Consider the following 23,374-nt stretch of genomic DNA (forward strand, 5'->3'; position numbering starts at 1 on the left):
TACAGCTGGCTGAACACGAGCTAGCTGTGTGCACCAGTGGCCAATAAGGCCAATAGCATCCTGGCTTGTATCAGCAATCCTGTAGCCAGTAGGAACAGGGAGGTGGTCATCCCTCTGTACTCAGCACTAACAAGGCTGCACCTCAAATTCAGTTTTGGGCCCCTCACTAGAAGAAAGACATTGAGCGTGTCCAGAGAAGGGTCTGGAGAACAAGTCTTATGGGGAGTAGCTGAGGGAGCTGGGATTGTTTAGTCTGGAGAAGAGGATGCTCAGGGGAGACCTTATCTCTCACAACTTGAAGGGAGAGAGAGTTGAGATTGACCTCTTCTCCCAGGTAATTAGTGGTAGGACACGAGGGAACAGCTTTAAATTGTATCACAGGAGGTTCACACTGGGTATTAGGAAAAATTTCTTCTCAGAAAGTGTTCAGATTTTGAAGAGAGGTGGTGGAGTCACTGTCCCTGGAGGTTTTCAAGAGAAGAGTAGGTGTGGCACTGTGGGGCGTGGATAGTGGGCATGGTGGAGATGGGTTGATGGTACGACTGGATGATCTTAGTGGTCTTTTTGAAATTTAGTGATTCTATGAACCCTACAAAGAGTTGGAAAAGGGAAGTGTGAGAAAAGAGTTCCACCTAGAGATTACAAGGTGGGAAATAGAACATTGCAGTGAGCTTGGCATTCAGATACATTCAGGAGTATCAACTGCTGTTGATTTTCTTCGAGGTAATATTTACAACTAAATTTAGACTTTTTGTAGAATGAGTAAGTGAGAATCCAATCTCAGCGTTGCATAATATTTCCAGTAACAGGGGATGCAGTGTGGCAACATACAGCACGTAGGTGGAGTGTGGCAACATGTACTTTGAAGCAGTGCTTTAAAACTGCATTACCTTACATGACCCTGTTGTCTACAGGACTGTTTCGTGTTGTGTTACATGTGATATGTGGTGGTACTATTATGTTTGGATGTGGAAACAGCAGAATAACTCAATTAAGAATTGATAGGATTGAATAGAGCTTAGCCTGCACTGTATGAGAGATTACACAAATAAGGGAAATGTTTTGACATAATTTATGGAGCGGAGCCCCAGGCTTAATTTTGGCTTAGCTGAAAATTATAAAGGGAATAAATCCCAGCAGGATGTTTATCATAACATGCACATGTTTCCCACATCGGACCACTAACCTGCTCCAAGGTTGCACTGCTTACTGTAATGTAATTCCAATACTCCAGCAGCAATGAGAACTTTCCGCATGTGAATCCAGCCACTGGCCAGATCTTTCTGAAACTCATTTCAGATATGAAAAATAACATAAAGTTAGATGCTTATAAACTTTGTCTGGTTGGGAGTGTCTGTGGGGAAGGTGACATAAAGGGCTCAAAAACAAAAGAATCTTTCTGACTTCTGTGGACTGCAGATCTTCTTTAGTCATTGCCTCTAACAGGAGTGAAATTCAGGAGAGGCTGGGCATAAAAGAAAGGCAACTTTTAAATTGATCGTACAGATTAAATTATATTCTAAGCTGGCATTTTCATCTGATTAAGCTCTCCTTAGGCAATGGGCTGTATTTTGTGCTTGTAGTTCCTGATATAATGAATTTCTTAGTTATGTGATTATTTATAGCTAGATGAACCTTTAAGAGACCTGCTTAAAGAATCAAACAAACATCAAACATCTTGGAGAAGACAAACAGGTGCAGTAAAAAGAGAGAAAAAAGGCTTTTTGGTGTCCTTCCATTTTCCTAGTATGAGGCTTCATAATAAGATACCCTGTCTGGCTGTTTTTTCCTCTCATTTTTATTCTTATTTATATTTACCTTTACTTATCTTCCTGAAATATCAAGAAATTTAGGTCAAAATATATCCAAATCCATCTGCTCATTTAGTCTGTTCTTTTACTGCTAGTAGATTAGATTTTTTAATTAACTATGCTTAATGGCAATTTGCTATGTTAATGGGTGGCACCAAGCATCTTTAACTTTGTACGTGATTCATCTTTGCAGTGAGGTTATTTTTCTAATTCCTACATATTCAAAAAATGATTTGATCTCTGTTCTTTGTCCAGTTGTAGACTACGTGTCTTACATGTGACTTCCATTTCAGTGATGCTGTATGTGAAAACCCAATTAGGATCTGTAATTCAGTTTGGAATTTTGTTAATTATTATCACAGAAGCACGGAAAATATTTTAGTTACGCATTCACATAAGAGCTTCGCTTTCCATCCTTGTGAAGTGTGTCAAGATTTAGAGCATAAAGTTTCTGGCCTTTCAGTTCTATGTTCTTCAGATGTATTTAATTTCATTTTAATGTTGTGAGTGCACGTGTGGTCGACCTTCAGAGTTGTTGCAACCAAACTGTAAACAGAGTTGAGCGGAGTGGTGCAGCAGCCACGTGACCTGATAGGTATGGTTCTGGGGGAGAGGAGCAGGTAATACTTATTCCCCTTAGGACAGTTTGCCTTTCATGACTCTGCCAGATCAGGTAATGTGGTCTGTCTTTTGGCTAATATTTGAGGTTGCATATGGGATGGAGGATTGAGGTGATTGTTCCCCTGTATTCAGCACTGGTGAGGCTGCACCTCGAGTACTGTGTCCAGTTTTCGGCCCCTCACTGTAACAAAGATATTGAGGCTCTGGAACGTGTTCAAAGGAGGGCAACAAAGCTGGTGAGGGGTCTGGAACACAGGCCATATGAGGAGAGGCTGAAGGAGCTGGGAATGTTCAGCCTGGAGAAGAGGAGGCTCAGGGGAGACCTCATTGCTCTCTATAACTTCCTGAAGGGAGGCTGTAGTGAGCTGGGGGTCGGCCTCTTCTCTCGTGTCATCAGTGATAGGACCAGGGGGAATGGCTTCAAGCTACGGCAGGGGAGATTCAGGCTGGACATGAGGAAGTATTACTTCTCAGAAAGGGTGGTCAGGCACTGGAATGGATGCCCAGGGAGGTGGTGGAGTCACCGAGCCTGGGGGTGTTCAAGGAAAGGCTGGATGTTGTGTTGAGGGACATGGTTTAGTGGGAGCTGTTGGGAATAGGTGAACGGTTGGACTGGGTGATCTTTTAGGTCTTTTCCAACCTTGATGATTCTGTGATTCTATGATTGTTTCTCTGACATTCCTCCCCATCCCCCACCCCCCTTCAGATCTCTACAGTAGCCTACTGAAGCCTAACTGAATTTTATCATCTGACTTTTTACTTCAGCTAGTTGAGGTGCTTTAGGAGTGTTTTTAGGGAAAAAATGTTAGTAAATGTTGTCAGTGACAATGGAACAGGCAGGCTGCTAAGAGGGAAGATCATTCAACTTCCCAATAATTTTGAGATCCGTAAAAAAATAACTGCATGCACAAAATTACTGTTTGCTTCAGCAGCTCTTTTTGGATCTGACCTTCTTATTATTTCTGTGCTGTAAGCAGAGTTGCTGCTCCTGAAACTTGTGTAGCATATCATCTGAGCTACCACAGTCTAATCGATGACTTGATTTTCTTTCTGAGAGATGTGTGTCAGCTTACCTTTTGTATTATTATATCCCCAGAGATTTGTGGCATGACTCTGGATCACATGCATGCCCGTGTGTGACAATTTACCTGTGAATCTCTAGTAACTTAACTGCAATCACATATGCAGAAAAAAAGCACATGGAAAAAATGTGTGTGCAAAATTTTTCTGTGTGTCTTGTCTACAGTTACCCCATTGACAGCTTGGAGGAAACCTGTGTGAGGCTATAGATTTCCAGTTAATTACTCCAATTAATCTGTATCAGTGATTTATCTTACCAGCTTGCTATCAATAGAGCAAATACAACATATGCCTGTAAGCAAAATATGGTTTATATTTTTAAAATCTCTAATAGCAATTATTTTAGATCTTCTTATGGCTAAATTATGTGATGTCTATGATCTGAAAACAGTAGTATCTAACAAGTAAAATAGACAAAATTAAGACTTGTCTTTTTAGGTTCAGGTTTGTAGCTGCCTTTATGTTCTGTATGGGAAGTAGGGTGACAGTCTTGCAGACTCTAAGTGCAAAAGTCTCTGCTGCTTTCTACTTGAGGAGCCAAAGCTTCCAATGGGGAATGGTAATAGTGAATTGTCAGGCTATTTTTGAGGCTGTGGTGGTGGAGTCCTGGGTCACTCTCTTACTTTGCCTTCTTTCAGTGCTTCTATCAGCCAAAGATGTACTGCTGGCCTGGCACTGCTCTGCCTTTCAACAGGGCATACCTTATGTCTGTCAGATGTACACATGTTCCAACCAACACCAGCTTCAGGACTAAGAACAGTCTTTCTAGAGAAGTTTGGTTCATGGCCCCTCTCCTTGGAGGACTCTAACCCATGTCTCCTAGGAACATCTGATCTTGTTGCAGCTTGTCCTTTTGAAGCTGCAAAAGCAGGACTTGGTTGGTCCAAGAGCATTAGATGTAGAAATTTGGGATTACATCTCTGAGTATAGTTGGCAGGTACTGTGTGGAATAGGAATGGGCAGGAATCCAACATTTTGTTCTCTTTTCAGGCTTATTGCTATTTGGAAGAAAAAAATCCGAAATCAAGTAATTGCACAGTGACTGTAAACAGGCCTATAAACCTGCTTATAAACAGATTCAGAGCAGGATCTAGAAGTCTCTTCTCGTGGTGTTGGTAGAAGGGATCCAATGACTGGACTGCAGAATCAATTGCTTGCAGTCTTAATAAATCCTGCACTGCTTTCTATGCAGAGCATATGAATTAACCTGCTGTTTGTTCCTCTGTTTTTGAAGGAGAGCTAAGAGACTACCTAATCTAATTCCTTGGCAAAACACAAACCTAGAAGTAGTACTGTTATTTCTAATAGAGATTTGACTAACCCACTGCTTAGTATTGCTTACAGTGGAGAATTCCCAGCCCTCTGAGATGTTCTAGGCTCTTCTGAGGCACTGTGCTTACCAGTGGATAAAGCAGTCTTTCCTAAGGTCTGTATTTGGAATTTAAGATCATTGGGTCTTCTGTAAAAGTAGATGTGGTTTGAAGCTTCCTGCTGCTTCTTCTTTTAATCAGTGTGTTTTTGTATAATTACAGGCATGACCTATTTTCTCTAAAACAAATGATCACAGTAGAGTCTTACCTCCCCATGTTTTCTTGGCCTGTGATTACTCTCCCTTCTGTCCAATTGATCACATTTTGGAAGTGTGGTGCTCGAAGCTACACGTAGTATTCTATTTGTGACCAGATCAGAGTTGGAGATTATATTCATGTGTCTTACTAATGATACACTTGTTTGTACATAAACATTGGGATATTTTTTCCAAGAGTACCACGTTGTTGACTCATGCTGAGTTCATGATTATTATAACTGCCAAATCTATTTCTACAGAGCTTCTGTTAAGCTTATCTTTCCCCAGATTTTGTTTATGCAGTTGAGTATTCCTGACTAATCTTGGAACTCAACGCTGACCTTAGTTGAATTGCTGCTGCAGAGCAGCAACTCTGCAGAGACTTGCAGGGCAAAAACTTAGTTTTGTGCACAGCCTTTTGCATTGTGGTCTTACCTGCATCTTTCAGATGAGCCAGTATTTATCTGCTGGGTGAACGAATGTACCAAATTTTATGCATATTTCTAACCATTTTTTTAATCTAAGTACCAACAGTTTGTGTTAAATCATGTTTGTTTGTTTGTTTGTTTGTTTCTGGCTTGCTTATGAGAATATCTTGAATAACAGTATCAAAAGTTTTTCCATGGTCAAGATAAAAAAAAAAAAACAAAAAACAACACCTTCCTTTAGGTAAAGATCATTGTTTTTTTAGCACCCAAGCATCCTACCACCTGATGAGAGAGGAAACTAGTTCTGTGTCCACTCTGCATATTTCTTTTTACTACTGGACAGTGTACGTCCCTTTTTTTCTTCCATCAGAATTGATATTTTTAATAATTTTTTTTGTAAGAACTTCTTTATTGTGAGAGTGACAGAGCAGTTGTACCAGGCTGCCCAGGGAGTTTGTGGAATCTCCTCTGGAAATATTCAAGACCTGCCTAGACACTTTTCTGTGCCATCTATTGTAGGAAACTTGCTTAGCAGGGAGGTTGGAGTAGATGACGTACAGGGGTCCTTTCCAAACCCTCCGATTCTGTGGTTCTCGAATTAGTGATGGAAAAAGTGAGTGGATCCATACAAATGCTGCCTTGGCAGCCTTTTCCCAATCATCCAGGCAGTTCTCTCTGCTCAGCCTCTCCCACTGGGTGCAGGTCAGAGAGGAGATGTCTAGAACTGCTCAGAAGAGTAGCCAGACAAGCCTTTCTGATCTATGTATTGCTTCAGCAGCTGTACTTCTGTTCTTGTCAAGTTGAAGTACATGCTTCTTAAGATGGCCACAGAATGTTTGCAAGTTTGGGAGAAAAGGGTTCTTGAAGACCTGTGTTTTAATTGTTGATTTTCATTATTGTTATTATTTTGCTCTTTCCAATAGAGATGAGGGGCCAGGGAGTTCTAAAACAGTTGACACTGGTTTGTGCTACAGGCAGCTTTGTCTTTTTTCTTTTTTTCTCTCCCCTTTTAGGTGATGTGATTTTGTGGAATCAAAAAGCTGGCCAGCACAAATAATTTGAGAGGTAGTAAACGCCTTGCTGGAGCATAGGGGTCTCCACCAAACATTGTTCACCTGGAAATTATTCTGCTGACCATGTTACCCTTTCTGTTCTAGCTTTAAAGTCCACGGTGGCTGTACTAAAATACAGCTAAAATACCTAACTATATACAACTAAATATACTATATACAACTAATACAACTAAAATACTAAAATACCTGAATACCCACATCCATAGAAGCCCCTGTATCTCACTGAAAAAAACAAAGAAAGGCAATACAGCTTTTGGAAAGTTTTCTTTAGGAAACTCATACTTAGTGGAAGTGTACGTTTTAATTTTTTTTACCAAGTGAATTAAAAAACTCTTGACCACATTTTCTTCTGTATTATTTCAGTTTTCTGATAAATTATTTTCTTCTGAAATAGAATCAAGATCTTCTGACAGCAGTACAGTATTTTCAGTTTTCCATGTATAAGATGCTTATGACTCTTCTGAAATTCAGGATTCCTTCAGTAATGCATTTGAAAAGCTATAATTTAAGAAACTTAGCACAACTTAGATAATATGTCAGTTGATCTAAATGTCTGCCAAAATCCAGTTTGGATTCGGAAATAAGCATCAAAAGCTGAAAAAGCTTTCATTCCCTTATGCCCATTATCTTAAAGTAAAAAAAAAATATGCTTTCACATTAAAGTAATGAAGTACAATGTTACTCGTGGTGACTGTCTTGGCATTTTCCATTAATTTGACTGTTTTCTTGTTAGGGTGGAAGAAAGGAAGGACCAAAGTATATTTAATCTCTGATATTTGATTTTTTTTATTTAATGTCTTAGAGATCCAGGTAGCTACAAACAAAAACACTCCCCTCACTCTTCGTTCTTAGTGAAACCATCATAATGATTATTAGTGCAGCTGTCCTAAACTAGACAGAAGAGTAATGGTTTGCTAGTACAGAAATGAAATTGCATTCAGCTGAATTGTGACGTAGAAATTGTTAGCAGTTAATGCTTTTTTGCAAATTAAGCTTGCTCAAAATTCAGAGATACAGAATGATTTTTTTGCTTCACTTCAGGTTGTCTTTAACCTTGAGTAAAGGATGAAGGTTTTTAGACAACTTTGTTTCATTTTTAAAATAGCCTGCTATGATCAGTTAACAAACAATGTGTCACTTAACCACTAAATCCATCTACGTCCATCATTTCCCATAGTTTTCTATGGTTCCACTTTATTTGATACTACTGCCCTAAAATCATAGCACACACAACTGCAGAGCATCTTACATACAAATATACAGCGTTATTCTGCTGACACCAGGTGTTGAAAGTAAAAAATGTAATGCATTATGTATTCAGAAGCACACTTGTGTTAGCTGAGAGTTATCTGGAAGTAAATGGGAAGCGAGTGAAAGTTTGACATTTCACAGTACTTCGTGATCTGTTTTTAAAATAGATGTTCACATGTTGAAAATCAGAAGTGATCTATTCATTAGCCATTTTTTCAAGCCATATCAAACAAGACAACATTAAATTCTTGTATGGTTTCTCTCCTTCCTATGCCGTTATTAGTACAGCTAGTATAACTTGATGATTAGATTTATTTTTATTTTTTTTAATTAGCATCAATACGTGATTATTTGCTTAACACAGAAGTAAAATTGATTGAGATTTCCAAATGTTCCTACATGCTTGCTGCCAACACAAGGACAAATGGTGTTCAGGATAGTAACATGTTTGTGTACTTAGAGATTGGAAGCTGCTATAGATTGCTGTACTGAATGATGTTCGGGCAGGGGGATAGAATTGATTCATTCAGTTTGTTCAAGAACTGATTTCTTCAAGAACTGTAAATACAACACTTTACCATCAAGTTGATCTGAACAACTCTTTAATAATATTAAGTTCTTTACAGAGAGAGTGGTGTGGTGCTGGAACAGGCTGCCCAGAGAGGTTGTGGATGCCCCGTCCCTGGAGGTGTTCAAGGCCAGGTTGGATGGGGCCCTGGGCAGCCTGGTTTAATATTAAATGGGGAGGTTGGTGGCCCTGCATGTGGTGGGGGGGTTGGAGATTCATGATCCTTGAGGTCCCTTCCAACCCTGGGCCATTCTGTGATTCTGTAATATTTTGTATAGAATCACAGAATGGCCTGGGTTGAAAAGGACAATGATCATCCAGTTTCAAGCCCCCTGCTATGTGCAGGGTCTCCAGCCAACAGGCCAGGCTGCCCAGAGCCACATCCAGCCTGGCCTTGAATGCCTCCAGGGATGATGCATCCATAGCCTCCTTGGGCAACCTGTTCCAGTGCATCCCAAACTCATTTAAGATCAGCCATGAAAACAGAGTGCTTACCTTTCTCCAGATAACCACAACCTTCCATAACACAGGGATGGAAGCTCTACCTTAAGATTCCCAGTCATTCCTCCCACTCATTATATTTCAACTGTATTTTCAACACTTCAGAGATAGTGTTTATGTTTAAAATTATCTGTTAATCATATCTTAAGTTCAAATATATGGTTATTGGTTAATCTGTAAAATCAGCTTTCCATTGTGAAATGTATTAGATGTAACAGTGTAGGAGTGTTCACCCAGAACCACCTCTTGAAACTCCCAGCCCACAGTTGCTTAGTCTGCTACTTAGACCTTCTAGGTCAAGATCTTGCAGTGCAAGCAGTCAGTTTTTAAAACATGATGCTGAGTTCACAGAATCACAGAATTGTAGGGGTTGGAAGGGATCTCCAGAGATCATCAGATCCAACTCCTCTGCCAAAGCAGGTTCCCTACACCAGGTCGCACAGGTAGGTGTCCAGGTGGGTTCTGAATGTCTCCAGAGAAGGAGACTCCACAATCTCCCTGGGCAGCCTGTTCCAGTGCTCCATCACCCTCACTGTAAAGAAGTTCTTGCACACATTTGTGAGACTTCTTGATAGTATTTAGCAGAATCTCATCCATTCTGGTCTAAAAATAAATAGTAAATGGTGGCTGTAAATTTACTTTAAGTTAGGGGGAAAGTTGCTAACCAGAAGAAACAGTTGTTTTTTCTTATTTGTGCTTTGGAGTGGGAGTGTGTTGACACCCATTCCCTGTTAGCTTATCATGGAAAGTATTTACTTACCATTTACTTACCATTTACTGTTTACTTGAGAATTATCTAAGCTTTTTTACTTAAAAAAAGAATCCTAAGTGTTACCTGCAAGTCCCGAAACAGCATCATGCTTATCTTTGCCATTTTTGTGTGTCGTGTGATTGTGTATAAAAAGACTGAGCAAACTCAGTGGTGGCACAGGAGATGGATGAGTTATCCTCTAGGTTAGTGTGACCACCTCCACAGCCTTATTTTCATCCTTGCTGATGTCATTTAGAGTTCAAGACTCAGTTGCAATTGAACAATTTCTCATTAAACATTGGCAACATTGAGTTAACGTGTGTCCAGGCACCCAAGAAAACCAATTCTATCTTGGGGTGCATCAAGCATGGCATTGCTATAGCTGGTTGAGGGAAGTGAATGTCCTGTTCTACACAGCTCTGGTGTGGCCTCACCCCAAGTACTTTGTGCAGTTTGGGGTCCAGCAATACAAAATGACATAAAATTAGAGAAGACTGAGGGGAGGCCTCATTGCAAAGACCTCACTGCAACTTACAGTTTTCTCACAAGGGGGAGCGGAGGAGCAGTGCTGATATCTTCTCTTTGGTGACAGGAGGGAATGGCACGAAGCTGCATAAGGGGAGGGTCAGGCTGGAAATCCTGAGAAGGCTCTTCACCAGAGGGTGGTCACGCGATGGAGCTGGTTCCCCAGGGCAGTGGTCATGGCACCAAGCTTGCTGGAGTTCAAGAAGTGTGAGGACAGCATTCTCAGACATGCAGTCTGATTTTTCAGTTGTTCTTTGTGGAGCAAAGAGTTGGACTCAGTGATCCACATGGGTCTCTCCCAGCTCAGGTTTTTTTATGATTCCGTGGATAGCTTTCATTTGCTTTTTCCTTTATGGAGTGGCTACTGCAGCGTTTGATCTGGATGTAACATGCCTTTGGCCCTATGGCTCTGACTTTGTATTGTGCTGTTGTACACCAATTCATTTTAGCCCTTGGACTGCCCAATCTCATGAAGTGGGTCAGAAAACCTGTTCCTTAGACCAGAACAGGGAATGAATAAACAAGCAATATCTTTCACAGCTCAGATAGTCTAAGAAAAGTTGTTACACTTTTTGCCTTACTGAGATGAGTGTCTGATGGAAAGAAGTGGATGAATGGCAGATGTTAAGACATCAGGAAAAGCACTTCAGAAATTTGTTCAATTTTGTTTTCCTTTTATGAACAAAGAAAATTATCAGAGCCAAGTTTATATGTGTTGAAAGTGTACGCTATCAGTGATCACCTTCAGCTGGGATCTGCTCCAGTCAAAAACTGGCTACATCTGAAGACCTTTGCCTGTGGCATTCAGCACTTGTTCCAGCCTTGTCTGCTTCTTTCCCCAGTATGAAATTGAATCACATAGAATCACAAGGTTGGAAGGGCCTACAAGAGTATCTAGTCCAACCATCCTCCCATTACCCTTGCCACCACAAGCACTAAACCACATCTCGCAGCTCCTCATCCAGACGCCTCTTGAACACTGCCAGGGACGGCGACTCCACCACCTCCCTGGGCAGCCATTGCAGTGCCTGACCACTCTCTGAGAGAAAAAGTTCTTCCTTATGTCCAACCTAAACCTCCTCTGGTACAACTTGTGGCCATTTCCTCGGGTCCTGTTTGTTGCCTGGGAGAAGAGGCCAAACCCCTCCTCACCACAACCTCCCTTCAGGTAGTTATAGAGTGCAGTGAGGTCTCCCCTGAGCCTCCTCTTCTCCAGACCAAACAGTCCCAGCTCCCTCAGCTGTTCCTCATAAGGTTTGTGCTCCAGACCCCTCACCAGTTTTGTTGCCCTTTTCTGGACATGCTCTAGGGCCATGATGTCTTTCTTGTAGTGAGGGGCTCAAAACTGCACGTAGTACTCGAGGTGCAGCCTCACCAGTGCTGAGTACAGGAGGATGATTGTTTACCTCCCTTACCTGAGGTTTGATGAGGAGATTTAGTGAGACACTTTCTTAGACATTTGAATACTTGAAGGTATGAGTTTTTCTGATATACACTTAACTAGCTTTGGATACTTACGTCTCTAGAATGTTCTTAACCTCCCTGTCCCCAGAAAAGAAATGCTTTTTCAGCTACTTCATTCTACCATGGTGCAGGAATATATTGTGAATGAAAAACACCTGGTTGGTAGAAGTACAGTCCTTCACAAAATTATCCATTGCTGGAAAATATGAAACACTTCTGACGTCTAGAATCTTCAAGTCACCAAATGCAGACATCTGCAACCACGGGAAAAGAAATAATAGGTGCTTGCTATAAGATAAAATTCACAAGTGTACAAAGAGTATATGCATGAGGAGTAACAGTCTGTATTTGAAAGCCTAAGCTGTTTCAACTCTTTTTATTTTTAACTCTGATAAATAAATAATAGGATGATCAAGGAAGCAAATCAGTCACCAGTCTGTGCACTTGTGCCTTTCGCTGATGTTTCTGCATGTAGATGAGGTCACTTGGGTGTAGTTTTCTAAGATTTTACCAACACCTTTTATGGTGTTTCCTTTAAATAGTTGTTCTAGCTGTGTCTTAAAGCTGTTTCTTGGTGGCTTGCGTAGGCATCTGCTGTAGCTGACGATGATGATATCTTGTGCTGTTGCAACTATTAACCTCCAACATCTTATTTCAATTGCACAGCTCATAGGCTGTGTAAAATGTCTGTAGCATGAACCACTCCTCCTCAGGATGTGTCATGCATTGATTTCACAGGCACACAACTGCTTGATTTGGCAGGGCCACTGATAAATAAAATAGCATTGATTGCCAAGGAATTTGAACAGTAACTTCTCCCTGTGCTGACTGTATGTGCTTTAAAGTAGGCTACTTTAATCTTCCCTTAACTAATTCACTATTCGTATACAGTCCTCTCAGTGACTTGCTCCAGTCCTATTTTTGCTTCATACTAAATTAAATATTGTACTCTAAGCTGGTCATGTTGTCCTTGTCTAAGGAAGAAACAGACTTTTTTTTAAAGACATTTGTCTGGCTTTTTCAACATTCAAAACCACATTACATATTATTCTCCTCATTTATTGCTAGTGCTTGATCCTGTTTTTCCTTCCTTCATCAAGTTAGGATCAGAAATTCTTTCTTGAAGATCGCTGTGTCAGATTTCCATCCGATATGAAATCACTCCTTACCTGAAAGGAAAGATTTCATTCAACGTATCCTGACAGGGCACAAATGGATTTCTTGTCTTCTTGCTTATCTTTCTTTCCACCAGGCAGAAGGATATGTGAGCTTCTGGTCAGTATGTCTTCTGGAGCTGAACACAATTGCTCCAGTGCCTTGCTGAGTGCCATTTCATAAGTTTTTCAGATGGTCCCAGAATATGTATTTGTTTCTTCAATGTAGAAGATATAGCACCAGGAAATGTATTTACTTCCAGATAAGAATGCTTTGCCATTTGATGCTAAAAGCAGTTCTTTCTTGGACAACAAAAATCAAGATCAGGAAAGTTGAAATAACTCATTAGTTTTCTTTTCATGGTGATATGATTTTTTTTTTATAGTAAACTTGGTACTCATTTCTAAGCAGAAGTGATATGCCTCAGTGGGACTGAAGTAATTACATACATCTGCTGTTGGTTCTCTGTAGTTTTGATGAGAGTATCTGTTTTGTTTTGCCTTTTATTATACTAGAAAATGGTGGGGAAAGATTTAGTGGTGAGATATGGATTAGGTTTTTATTTTCGACATGTATAGCTGTGAGCTGACATTCACTACAAGAAAAAGGAGTCTTTTTATTATATAAAACTACCTGATATGCATCAAAGCAAGACTTGCATAGTTATTTAATTAATTAGGCAAATAAAATAATGGCTGTTAGTGAATTGTGCTTTGTTTCTCTTCCTGTATTTCATGTGTTAAATATTACTCTTTCTTACAAGTGACAGTGTGAAAGGTTGATACAAGGCTCCCTCATCATTCGTTTCTTAGCTTTAAAAAAAAATTGACCTGAATAAGTTTAAATGAAGTGAAAGGAAAAATATCACAGAAAGAGGATATGTTGAATTATTTTTTTTTTAATTTAATTCTATTTTATCTTTTCCAGTGTTTGTCTAGTGGCCATCTCCACATCAGTGGGCTGACTTGCTTCAGAGCTATCATAGCAAACAATAATATCACAAATTCATTATTTCTGAATACCCCACTTTTCCTTTTGTGCTCATTACTGACCTCACCTGCCCCTTCCCAATATCAAGAAGGGCCTTTTCTCCCAGTGCTAGTTAGTGACATGTGTACACTCATATTAATACTTCTAATCTGTATTTTTTTAATGAGAATATTTATGCCATTTTATTCAGCCACCCTTTTGTACGTCCCTGCTTCACAGCAAACATGCTTGGCCATTACTCTGTGCTGCCTGTCGCCTTCCTGGTTGTGTACTTAAAATAGTGGCTGCATTTAAATCTTTTGGTTCCTCCATTACAGCTGGTTTTAATCTTTCTTGGTTTTTTGTGGGCCTCTAACATTTTCCAAGAAAAGCATGGTTCTTCTGCATAGAAATGTTATGTATATACATGAGTGCTATAAACATATGTGAATTATTTTGGCCCTTAGAAGTCACCTGCCCAAGGAATCATAGGCTGGGAAAAAAAAAAAAGTCTGTCGGGATTTTCTAATCCTTAATTTCTGCCAAGTTTATCAAAGGTTTGTGTTTCAGTGACTCGTCTACGGCAATGTAGGCAGGTGGTTTCCAGGAAAAAGGAAACAATAATTCAGTATTATGTGACCCTGCAGGCAGTACAGAATTGCTCTCCCTGCTCGTTGCACCAGGAGCTCGCTGCTGTCTCGCCTGCCTACTGCATGACAAGGCCTGAGATGACACCACCTGGGTGCTTGTGTCACCTGGGGCTCACAGCTCCAGGGGCTCTGAGCATCACCCACACTGAGCTAGCTGAAAGGTGTGCGAGGCCAGGGAGGCTGCTGTGCTGATGGCCGTTTAAAAGCGTCCTCCAGGCTGAGCCACATCACTGAGGGATGAGGGAAGGGAGCCTCGGCAGAGCAGGTAGTGCTGCGCTGAGACCAGCCGGGCGTCTCTCTGCTCCATACAAAGTGTTACTGTGCCGTGTTTTCCACATCCCGTTCCAGCGCTGCTTTGTGGAAAGGCACCTTGCAATCTAGCACAAACCTGATCTTTTCTCCCTTCCATTTTTCCCTCACAAGCTTTTCAGCATAGAAAAATGTGTTCCCATGCTTAGGTACTCAGAGTGTTTGCTGCGTTTCACAGGCTGAGATGCTCTTCCCGACCGAAAACAACTGACTGAACGTTCTGAGTATTGGCATGTAAATCAGTGTGCTGACCTTGCTGGGGTCTGGGAAAACCCGTCCCAGCTTCAGACTGCATTTGAGCCTCAGGATGTCAGCAGTTTGAATCACTGTGCTATGCCCTGCATGCCAATTGCAGAAACCACTTCAAATTCACAGTGGTGTTTGAAACTACCAGGAGCAAGGCTAGCACAACAGGGCTGCAGCATCTACCTTGTTCTTCTGTGACCGTGATCTGGCATTTGAAGTTGTTTGGTTTTTTTTCTTTCCTCTGTCACTTTTTGTGCAGATAAAACAATTTAAGCCTGTCTAGTACTGGAGTGCTTCAACACTGATGGGCAGCTAAATACCACCATGCAGCTCTTTCACTCTCTCTGTCAAGAGAACAAGAGGAGGAATGCAGGATGGGAAAAAGGCTCGGGGTTGGTACAAGAACAGAGAGACCACTCTCCTATTATCATCATGGGCAAAACAGACTCAGCAAATGGGGGTTTAATTTATTGCCTGTTACTAACAGACTAGAACAGTGAGAAACTGAAAGCAAACTGCAAACACCTCCCTACCATCCACCCACCTCTACTTCCTACCCCTAAATGATACAGAGGAAGGGCTCTGTTTGCAGAGGCCACCTCTGCAGCCTCCCTGCTACCAAAGCCCTGCTGTGTAAACCCAACACAGCTAGAGATGCAGACAAAAGATACAGAATCACAGAATGGTCTGGGCTGGAAGGGTCCTTAAAAACCATTCAATCCCATCCTCCCTCTGGACCAAGTTTCCCAGGGCCCCATCCAACCTGCATTGGAACTCTTCCAAAGATGGGACATCCACAGCTTCTCTGGGCATCCTGCACCCAAGCCTCACAGTCTCACAGTGAAGAATCTCTTCCTGATTTCTAATGTAAATATGCCCTCTTTCACTTTAAAACCGTTACACCTTGTCCTATTGCTATAGGCTGTAGTAAAAAATCTCTCCCCAAAAGATATTTCTGTGTATGTGATTTAAATGACATGTACTTGACATAAAGTTGAGAAGGGTTTTGAGAAGTTATCTAGTTTGTTACCTTACTCTTAGGCAAGATTAACTGTAGTATCCAGGAGAGCTTTCTGTTTTCAGGACTTTCTGTTTTCAGGACTGCTGGTTTTGAAGGCTTCAGCACTCTTGGATTGTCTGAAAATGTTTCTCATAACAGTTGCCACTAAAGAGTAGGATGCTGAGGTATTGCAGTGCTCTTCGCCACATCAGTCTATTGCTCAACAGCAGTCAGAAAGATATTAGTGCAAAATGTGTGTAAGCAAAGCAGGAAAAGTGAGTTATATTACTGTATAAATCGATGGTTTATCCATCCTTGAAGATGTCAATTCTAGTTTCTCAGTCTCAGAAATAGATAAGGACTCTTCAGCCGACAAGAGGGGAAGGGCTGACAAAGTGGTGGCACAGAAGAGTGTACAGAGAGCACTTGGAGGAGGAGCCATCAGATGAAGCTAGCGGGCGGCAAGGAAAAATCCCAAAGCAATTCGTGTTCTTAGGCTCTTTCTGAGGTATCTGAAATTGATCTGACATGTGGGATACCAGCTCATTTTTGTTGTGACTTACTGTGGTCGTTCTTAGGCCCTGTCTGTTCTTATGATTAGAAAGCTGTTTCTAAGTTAATTTTTCCATACAGAAATTTTGTGTATATAGAGAACCACTTGTCTCTTCTGTAAAACCTTCACTTGTATACATTGCTGGTGTGTAGGAGCCCTGTTAGCTCCTGTTCAAGCTGAACAACTTGTTCAGTCTATGCCTCAAAATAAGAGCCCTTGGTTCATTTTCTCAGTGATCTTTCTTGAGCTCATTTTGACTACCTTTGTAGTCCATGAATGTCTGAATTGTGGTGTCAAGAACTTGATATAATAATCTTTGGCTTATATGATATTACCCTATGGCAAAACAGTCAATAGTACTCATAAAGTATTGTGGGGGCAGCTACTTCTTACCAACACAATTTGTTCACATCCGTTGTCTTCTTCCTACTCTTGTCCTCTTTGTGTGCTCTCAATCCCCTCTTGTCTCTGCACTGTCTAGAAGTTTAGCATGTTAATTAGTCTAAAAATGCATCCAGCATGTTTCTGCATCACGCCCCAGCATCTTTTTGTGTATACCCGCTGCTAATATCTACTTTGGTAATTAAGCTCTTCTTGGTAGTAAGAAAAGAAAAAAAATATTATAACAAAGATGTTAGCTGCGTAGATCTCTCTGATTGATAGAGTTGAAGGTGATTGCGAAGAGTTTCAAGCAGATATAAACAAACATGGGCTCTGATGCCAAGTCAGTGCCAGGAACGTGAGCAGCAGTGTGATTGCTGCTTGTTCTGACATCCTTGGGACGCTCACACTTCAGTGCAGCCCGTTTGTGGTTTGGAGATATAAGCTATCCAAGGGTGAGATGAAAAGTGTCTGTGAAGCAGGTTAAGTGCCGTTTCAGGTGGTGCCTGGTAGTGTCCAACATGGCCCTGGTCACTGAATACTGTTGTTTGTTTTCACAAACCAGCACCTCACAGTTTCTGAGCGAACAACTGCTGCGAGGAGACCATAACCTCTGGATTTCAAAGGAGCCATCGTTTCGCTGGTGCCTCTGTGGTTAATGTAAGAAAGGTGTCTTGCCATAAACTTTTCCGAGGTATTCAGCAAGGTTGGAAAGGGGTCGGCCAGGGCAGGAAGCCCTTGTCTGTGCTATAAAGAAAATAGCGAGTAACAAAATGAAAGCATCAAAGGCCCAACAGGATGCGGTCCCATGAGCCCTCTCTGGCATGTTAGTCCTGCTTGAAAGTTAGCATTGAGTGAGGAGTGACCTTAAAACTCGCTTCATTCAAACAGACTGGGCTCAAGTTTAAAGTTCAAGGCATTTTGTTTTTTCACCTGTTTCCTACAGTTTTAAGAAACTTCTGAAGAATTAATGTGTAACTATATCTGGTCACTGAGCCAGCGCTAAGACTTTTTCTCAAGGGAAAATAGTGTTACTGTATAGAGGGAGAGAAATGGATACTTTCTGAGCTGCAAGGGAGAGCTTCAGCAAAATAAAACCCAAACCCACTGCTACGGCAGTCACAAAGGGCTGCAGAGCAAGAGTGATGCACACACTGCTTCTTTTATTTTTCCAAAAAAGCTGCTAGGATGCAATAGTTGTTGGAACCATTGCAAAAAGGATGCTTATGGCCAGAGCTGTTGGGAGGCGAGGCCGTGCCCCCAGTTCAGGACCCAGCAGCTCAGCCAGGACCCTGCAGCCCCATAGCCGAGCTCACCACCACATCCTCATCCTGCCCTCCTGACCCCGAGGCAGCCCCCTGTCCTCTGATCTTTGCATCCCACATAGCAAAGGGAGCAGTAACGCGGCCCACAAGCAGTCTGCTTTTTGTAGTTAGAAGAAAGAGTTGGGAGAGATGACATACAGATTTCATTCGCATTTCCTCGCGCCGTTAAATTTTAATGTTTCTAGCATGAATATTTCATGAAAAAAACCTTATGAATGGGTTTGTTTTGTCCTGGCACCTACTACCTAGTATAGAATCTGATTCCTATTATTATTATTTTTTTTTCTCTGAGGTAGATCAGCAGAGGTCTGAAGTGTCAGATTAGGTGAGGAAGGCCACTTTCCCGTGGCACCGCCAGCTGCCCAGCGACACGCTGCTGCTGGCTGAACCGCTGTGCACTGACCCTAAAATACAGTCCTGCTCTTTGCTCTCTTTGCCACAAGGTGGCTGAGGACAGTCTGAAAGCACAGATCTGAGTGCTGGGAGTTGCTCTGGGTGTGAAGCAGGCTGTCCAAAATGCAACACCTAGCAACACATATGCAAAGGCAGCGTGTTGAGCTTACCCCAGGGGATGGCAGGACCATCTGTGGTCATGGAGGGCAAGGGGAAATTTGGTCACCACCCTTCTTCTGGCAGCTGTGGAGTCTGGGGCTTGGAATCATCACTCTGTGTAACCTGGGACTGAAATTTCCAATTCCTCAGTCTCCACTTAACATGCCCAGTGAATTCTTTTACTTACATGCTGGAACATAGAATCATAGAATCATTTGAGTTGGAAGCGACCCTGAAAGGTCATCTGGTTTAACTCCCCTGCAGTGAGCAGGGACACTTACAGCTCAGTCAGGGTGCTCAGACCCATCCAGCCTGACTTTGAAACACCCAACCCTGGGTTAGCGAGTTCTGTCGTTGTGGTTGGGTTTGTTGGGATGAGCAGTAGCATGCTGGGTGTACTGCTGTCAATCTGAAGGGAGCGCTTCTAAACTGCCTGAGGCTGCTCAGCCAGAAATATGCATGTCGTTGTCATCAGTTTTGTGAGTTTTAGTGCTTTTCCCTTAAAACTTTTCGGAAGCTTATCTTCAGATGTACAGTAAGGAGAGATCTTAGCTTAGTGGAAATGAAGCATATCTTTTTCCAACAGATGCACCACTCGGTATTGAGCTTTTCATGTATGTTTCAGGTTTCCCTTTTTATTTTTTAGCTTATTAACTCTGACAAGTAACCTCTTGGTTGTGAACAATTTAATTCACAATTCATTTTTCTGATTCAAAGTGAACACGAGTGCCCTAATCCCCTAATGGGAATTAATTGCATGTTTCAGTGCTTAACTCTGATCCTTTCCCAATCCCCACTGGGGCAAGTTTCTTCCTGAAAGATCTCTGTTTGTTATTCAAAACACAGTCTGAAAGGTAATGATTTTTCTTATAAAAGGGAGTCAGATGATCCGAATATTAACGTCCTTTTTATTGTGAGGGAATGAGCTGCATCTGAAAAAACTCATTTATGTCATGAAGGATAGATTACACTGGAGTATATCTGATAAAACACAGAGACAAATCAGTGTGGTCTTTTTCCTTACGTGAAAGCTGTTTGCCAGTAAATAAAGGCACGCACCATTTTTGCTGGAAAACCATTCTGTTACAGAGAGAAACTCTTTTCTTCACAAAGGGAGAAGCTGCTTTGCTACTGGTTAAAAGGCTTGGTGATTGTAAATGACGCCCATCTTGGCTGGGAATGTACCCTTTGGATAACCCAGCTGACCTAGCTACTAAATTAAGAAAGCTAAAAAAAAAAACACATTAATTTTCTGCTTCCAGTCAGTTTTTAAAGATTTTTCAAACTCTGAACGTTGTTTAACAACAAATGGAGCTTCGTGTTCTCCTCTGGTGGTTGGTGCATGGCAGGCAGCTGCCTCACTGCTGTGTTGGGCGGAACAGAGACAAAATCAGGGCAAAATCAGGAAAACCGTCACTTGCCTGCAGGAAGAATTGGGGATGAACAGGGTAGAGTGTGAAAAACAAAGGAAAAGCTGGGAAGGTATGGGTGTTTCCTGTCTTTCAGTAAGGCCAATCTTTTATCACATTTAAACCAATTTGTAGAGTTTTGTGCTTCTAGATAAAACAAATGTTGAATAACATTGTTCAGGGGCTGCTTAGAAGATGTGGCTAGAATGCGTGCAAAACAGTGACTGCAGGCAGAGGTGGTTCAGTTCTTGGGCATGTCTGAAAAAGACTTCAGGATGGATCTTCCACTGAAATAACAGGGTCCTGCCTCCCAGTCCATCCCCAAGGTAAACAAATGGAAATAGCATTGGCTCTGCTCACCGAGACAAGAGGGGTGAAGGTGTTCCTGACGACACTGTCGCCTGGCGTGCCCTCATCAAGTCAGCAAAGGAGGCCTGTCAGCTGGGAGTCACTGAAAGCACCAAAGAGAAACGTTGTTTTTCCCTTTCCCTGAACAGGCAAGACAAACACGTCCTTGTGCTCGCAACGGCAGCTTCCGAGCAGCCCTGGCTCAGCTGGACGTGGCCTCCCCAGCTCCGCCGGCGTTCAGCAGGCAGAGCCAGCCAGCAGGACCTGGTGCTGGGGCTGCGGGAAGCCTTCAGCATATCCCCAAAGTGGCCCTACAGCAGGTTGAACTTAACCCAAGCCTGTGCCAGGCCACGTCATTCTGCAGCACAGCACTTGTTTTTCCAGGGCTGATGTTCCAGCCTTTTCATTCCCCTTCAGGACAGGCAGCTCCGTGGCCGGGCTGAGTGATGTCCCAGTTTGTACAGTGTTAGTTTGCTGCAGCTACAAGCATTGTGCTTCTTACTGTTCTTTCCTGTTTGTTTGAGGTTTTTTTGAGAGTGTAACCAAGTTGGTATTACTAACATAAAAAATGCTCACCAGAAAATGGATGCAAATGCAGCACAACATGACAGCAAGTTTGAATGCATTAATTTGCTTTGGGATGATTAATGCCACTGTGCTTTATTTTACCATGAAACAAGATACTTGAACTGAAACCAGGCACCTCTGTCTCTGAATATAATGTTGTTTCTCATATCCTGAATATTGCCATGGTGAAGAGGAGGCACATGCTGTGCTGGGCTGCAGAGACCTGGGGACGAGGAAAAGTCCATCACTACAGCCTTTAAAACCAGTCCCTCTGCCAAGGAGGGGCAGAATTGTCCTGTGGCTTCATCTCTGCAGTCTTAACACTACCTGGACTTGGCTGGGGCTACTTAAACCATAAATGCAGTCGAGCAGTATAGTAAGGTGCTTGAGTAGCTGAACTGAACCGTGCCTTTTTGTTGTTATTGAGGTGGTTTTTGGTTGGCTGGTTGGTTGGTTTCTTCCATGAAGGATGTGCTAATTGGAACTTGTTCCTATCACTGGGTTGCTTTTGGTGTGTTACTGAGCACGGCATCATGCTCTGTGCAGCCTGGCTCCAATTTAATCATGAGAGAGGCAGAAAAACCTCGAGGAAGGCTTGAAGCTCAGCACTGTAGTGGCTGCTAGCGTGGCTTCCTTAGAATCATAGAATACCCTGAGTTGGAAGGGACCCGTAAGGATCATTGACTCTAACTCCTGGCTCTGCACAGCAGCTCCCAGCAATCAGACCTTCTCCTTAGAGAAGGCCAGTCACACGTGTAACATCCACCTCTGCCCTCTGCTGCTTTTGCAGGTACGATGGCTCGTGTCTTTGTGTATGGCACGCTTAAAAAGGGCCAGCCCAACTACAAGCACATGATCAACACCGCCAAGGGGATCGCAAAGTACCAAGGGAGGGGTCGCACAGTGGAGAAATACCCTCTGGTGATTGCAGGGAAATACAACATCCCCTATATGCTCAACATCCCGGGCACGGGACACCACATCGCAGGGGAGATTTACACTGTGGACGACCAGATGCTGCGCTTCCTCGACGAATTCGAAGGCTGCCCAGACATGTACCAGCGCACAACGATGAGAATTGAGGTGGTGGAGTGGGAGGGGAAGAGCGGCACAGCTGAGGTGCGACCAGCCAGCAGCGGGGTGATGGAGTGCTTCGTGTACAACACCAGCACCTACCAGCCTGAGTGGGTCCAGCTGCCCTACCATGACAATTACGATTCCTCTGGAACCCACGGCCTCTCCTACGTGCTACGAGAGAACAGAGATTGAGCCGGCACAGCCCTGCGAAGACAGTTCTAAGCAGGTGTTGTGTGGCAGCCCTACCAGCAACCCCATAATGCCTTTCTCTTAAATCCCCAGATCTGTAACCTTCCAGACCTGGGCACGCTGGCTCTAGTGCTGCAGTGCTGTAGGCCTAGAGACTGGCACAGCCTTGTGCCCCCACTAACCCACCCTAACTGGTTTCTCATGGTGGCCGAAATAACTGTGTTTGTGCACAGGAGTGAGGGGGTTTATGTTCTTTCCTGCCCCCCGACCCCTTCACCTCAGTGCACGGCCAAGGTGAGTGGAAGACAGATGAACACACTAATTCTTTCTTACCTGAACTGATAAATTTATCACATGTGTTCCATAAGCTGGATGGAGTAATGACGTTATTGTACTAATAGCTAAAACTGATTTTAAAAAATCATATCTGCAAGCAAAGTAAAATGCACGGCTAATATTGTCCTGTAGTGGTAGGCTACTGAATGTAAACCAAGCAGCAGGCAAATGTCTGTGGGGGAAAAATGACCACACAGGTAGTCTGCGCTTTGGGAAAAAAATACAACAGTGCTGTAGAAATAAAGGGAAGAGATTTTTAAAGATGACTGTTCTTACTTCATAATGTTTTTTCTGAACTGGAGGTGATTCTTTTTAAAATACATTTAGTTTTATGAGATACTGTAAAGAAATATTAAAGAATTATTAAAGAGAATTCCATTTAAAATCGTATATGTTTCATTTAGCATCCTAAGTAAGCGCTCTAGGTACCGTTTTCAGTTCACTGAGTGACTGGGATCTGGATGCTGAGGGCCAGAAAAGCAAACCTGACTTCAGCTGCCCACTGCACCACACCAGCTGCAGCTATGGTGAGCACTATTAAGGCGACGCTGAGCCAAGCACTTTCATGGAGAACTTGCAGTTGTATGCAGACTGAATTTTCTACAGGGGGGAAAGATCCTTAATCATGTTATTAAAAAAATAAAAAAGGACCTATATGTGATTACTGC

At 42.4% G+C, this 23,374-nt stretch overlaps 1 protein-coding gene across 5 annotated transcripts in view; it reads left to right on the forward strand.

The window, feature by feature from the left end:
* GGACT (gamma-glutamylamine cyclotransferase) overlaps positions 1-23,091 on the forward strand; it is a 30,816-nt gene extending 7,725 nt beyond the window's left edge. For 3 of the 5 annotated variants that reach the window (XM_052664499.1, XM_052664495.1, XM_052664498.1), the window contains exon 2: positions 21,895-23,091. In XM_052664499.1, the coding sequence (XP_052520459.1) occupies positions 21,900-22,373 (474 nt within the window). In that variant the 5' untranslated portion in view covers positions 21,895-21,899 and the 3' untranslated portion in view covers positions 22,374-23,091. Of the gene's footprint in view, positions 1-2,378; positions 2,485-4,856; positions 4,939-21,894 lie in introns of those variants that run through there. The other 2 variants (XM_052664496.1, XM_052664497.1) reach the window with 2 other exon arrangements.
* Positions 23,092-23,374: the final 283 nt, after the last annotated feature.

The sequence above is a fragment of the Tympanuchus pallidicinctus genome, unplaced genomic scaffold, assembly GCF_026119805.1.
Source record: "Tympanuchus pallidicinctus isolate F22 unplaced genomic scaffold, pur_lepc_1.0 scaffold6, whole genome shotgun sequence".
Classification (NCBI taxonomy): Eukaryota; Metazoa; Chordata; class Aves; order Galliformes; family Phasianidae; genus Tympanuchus; species Tympanuchus pallidicinctus.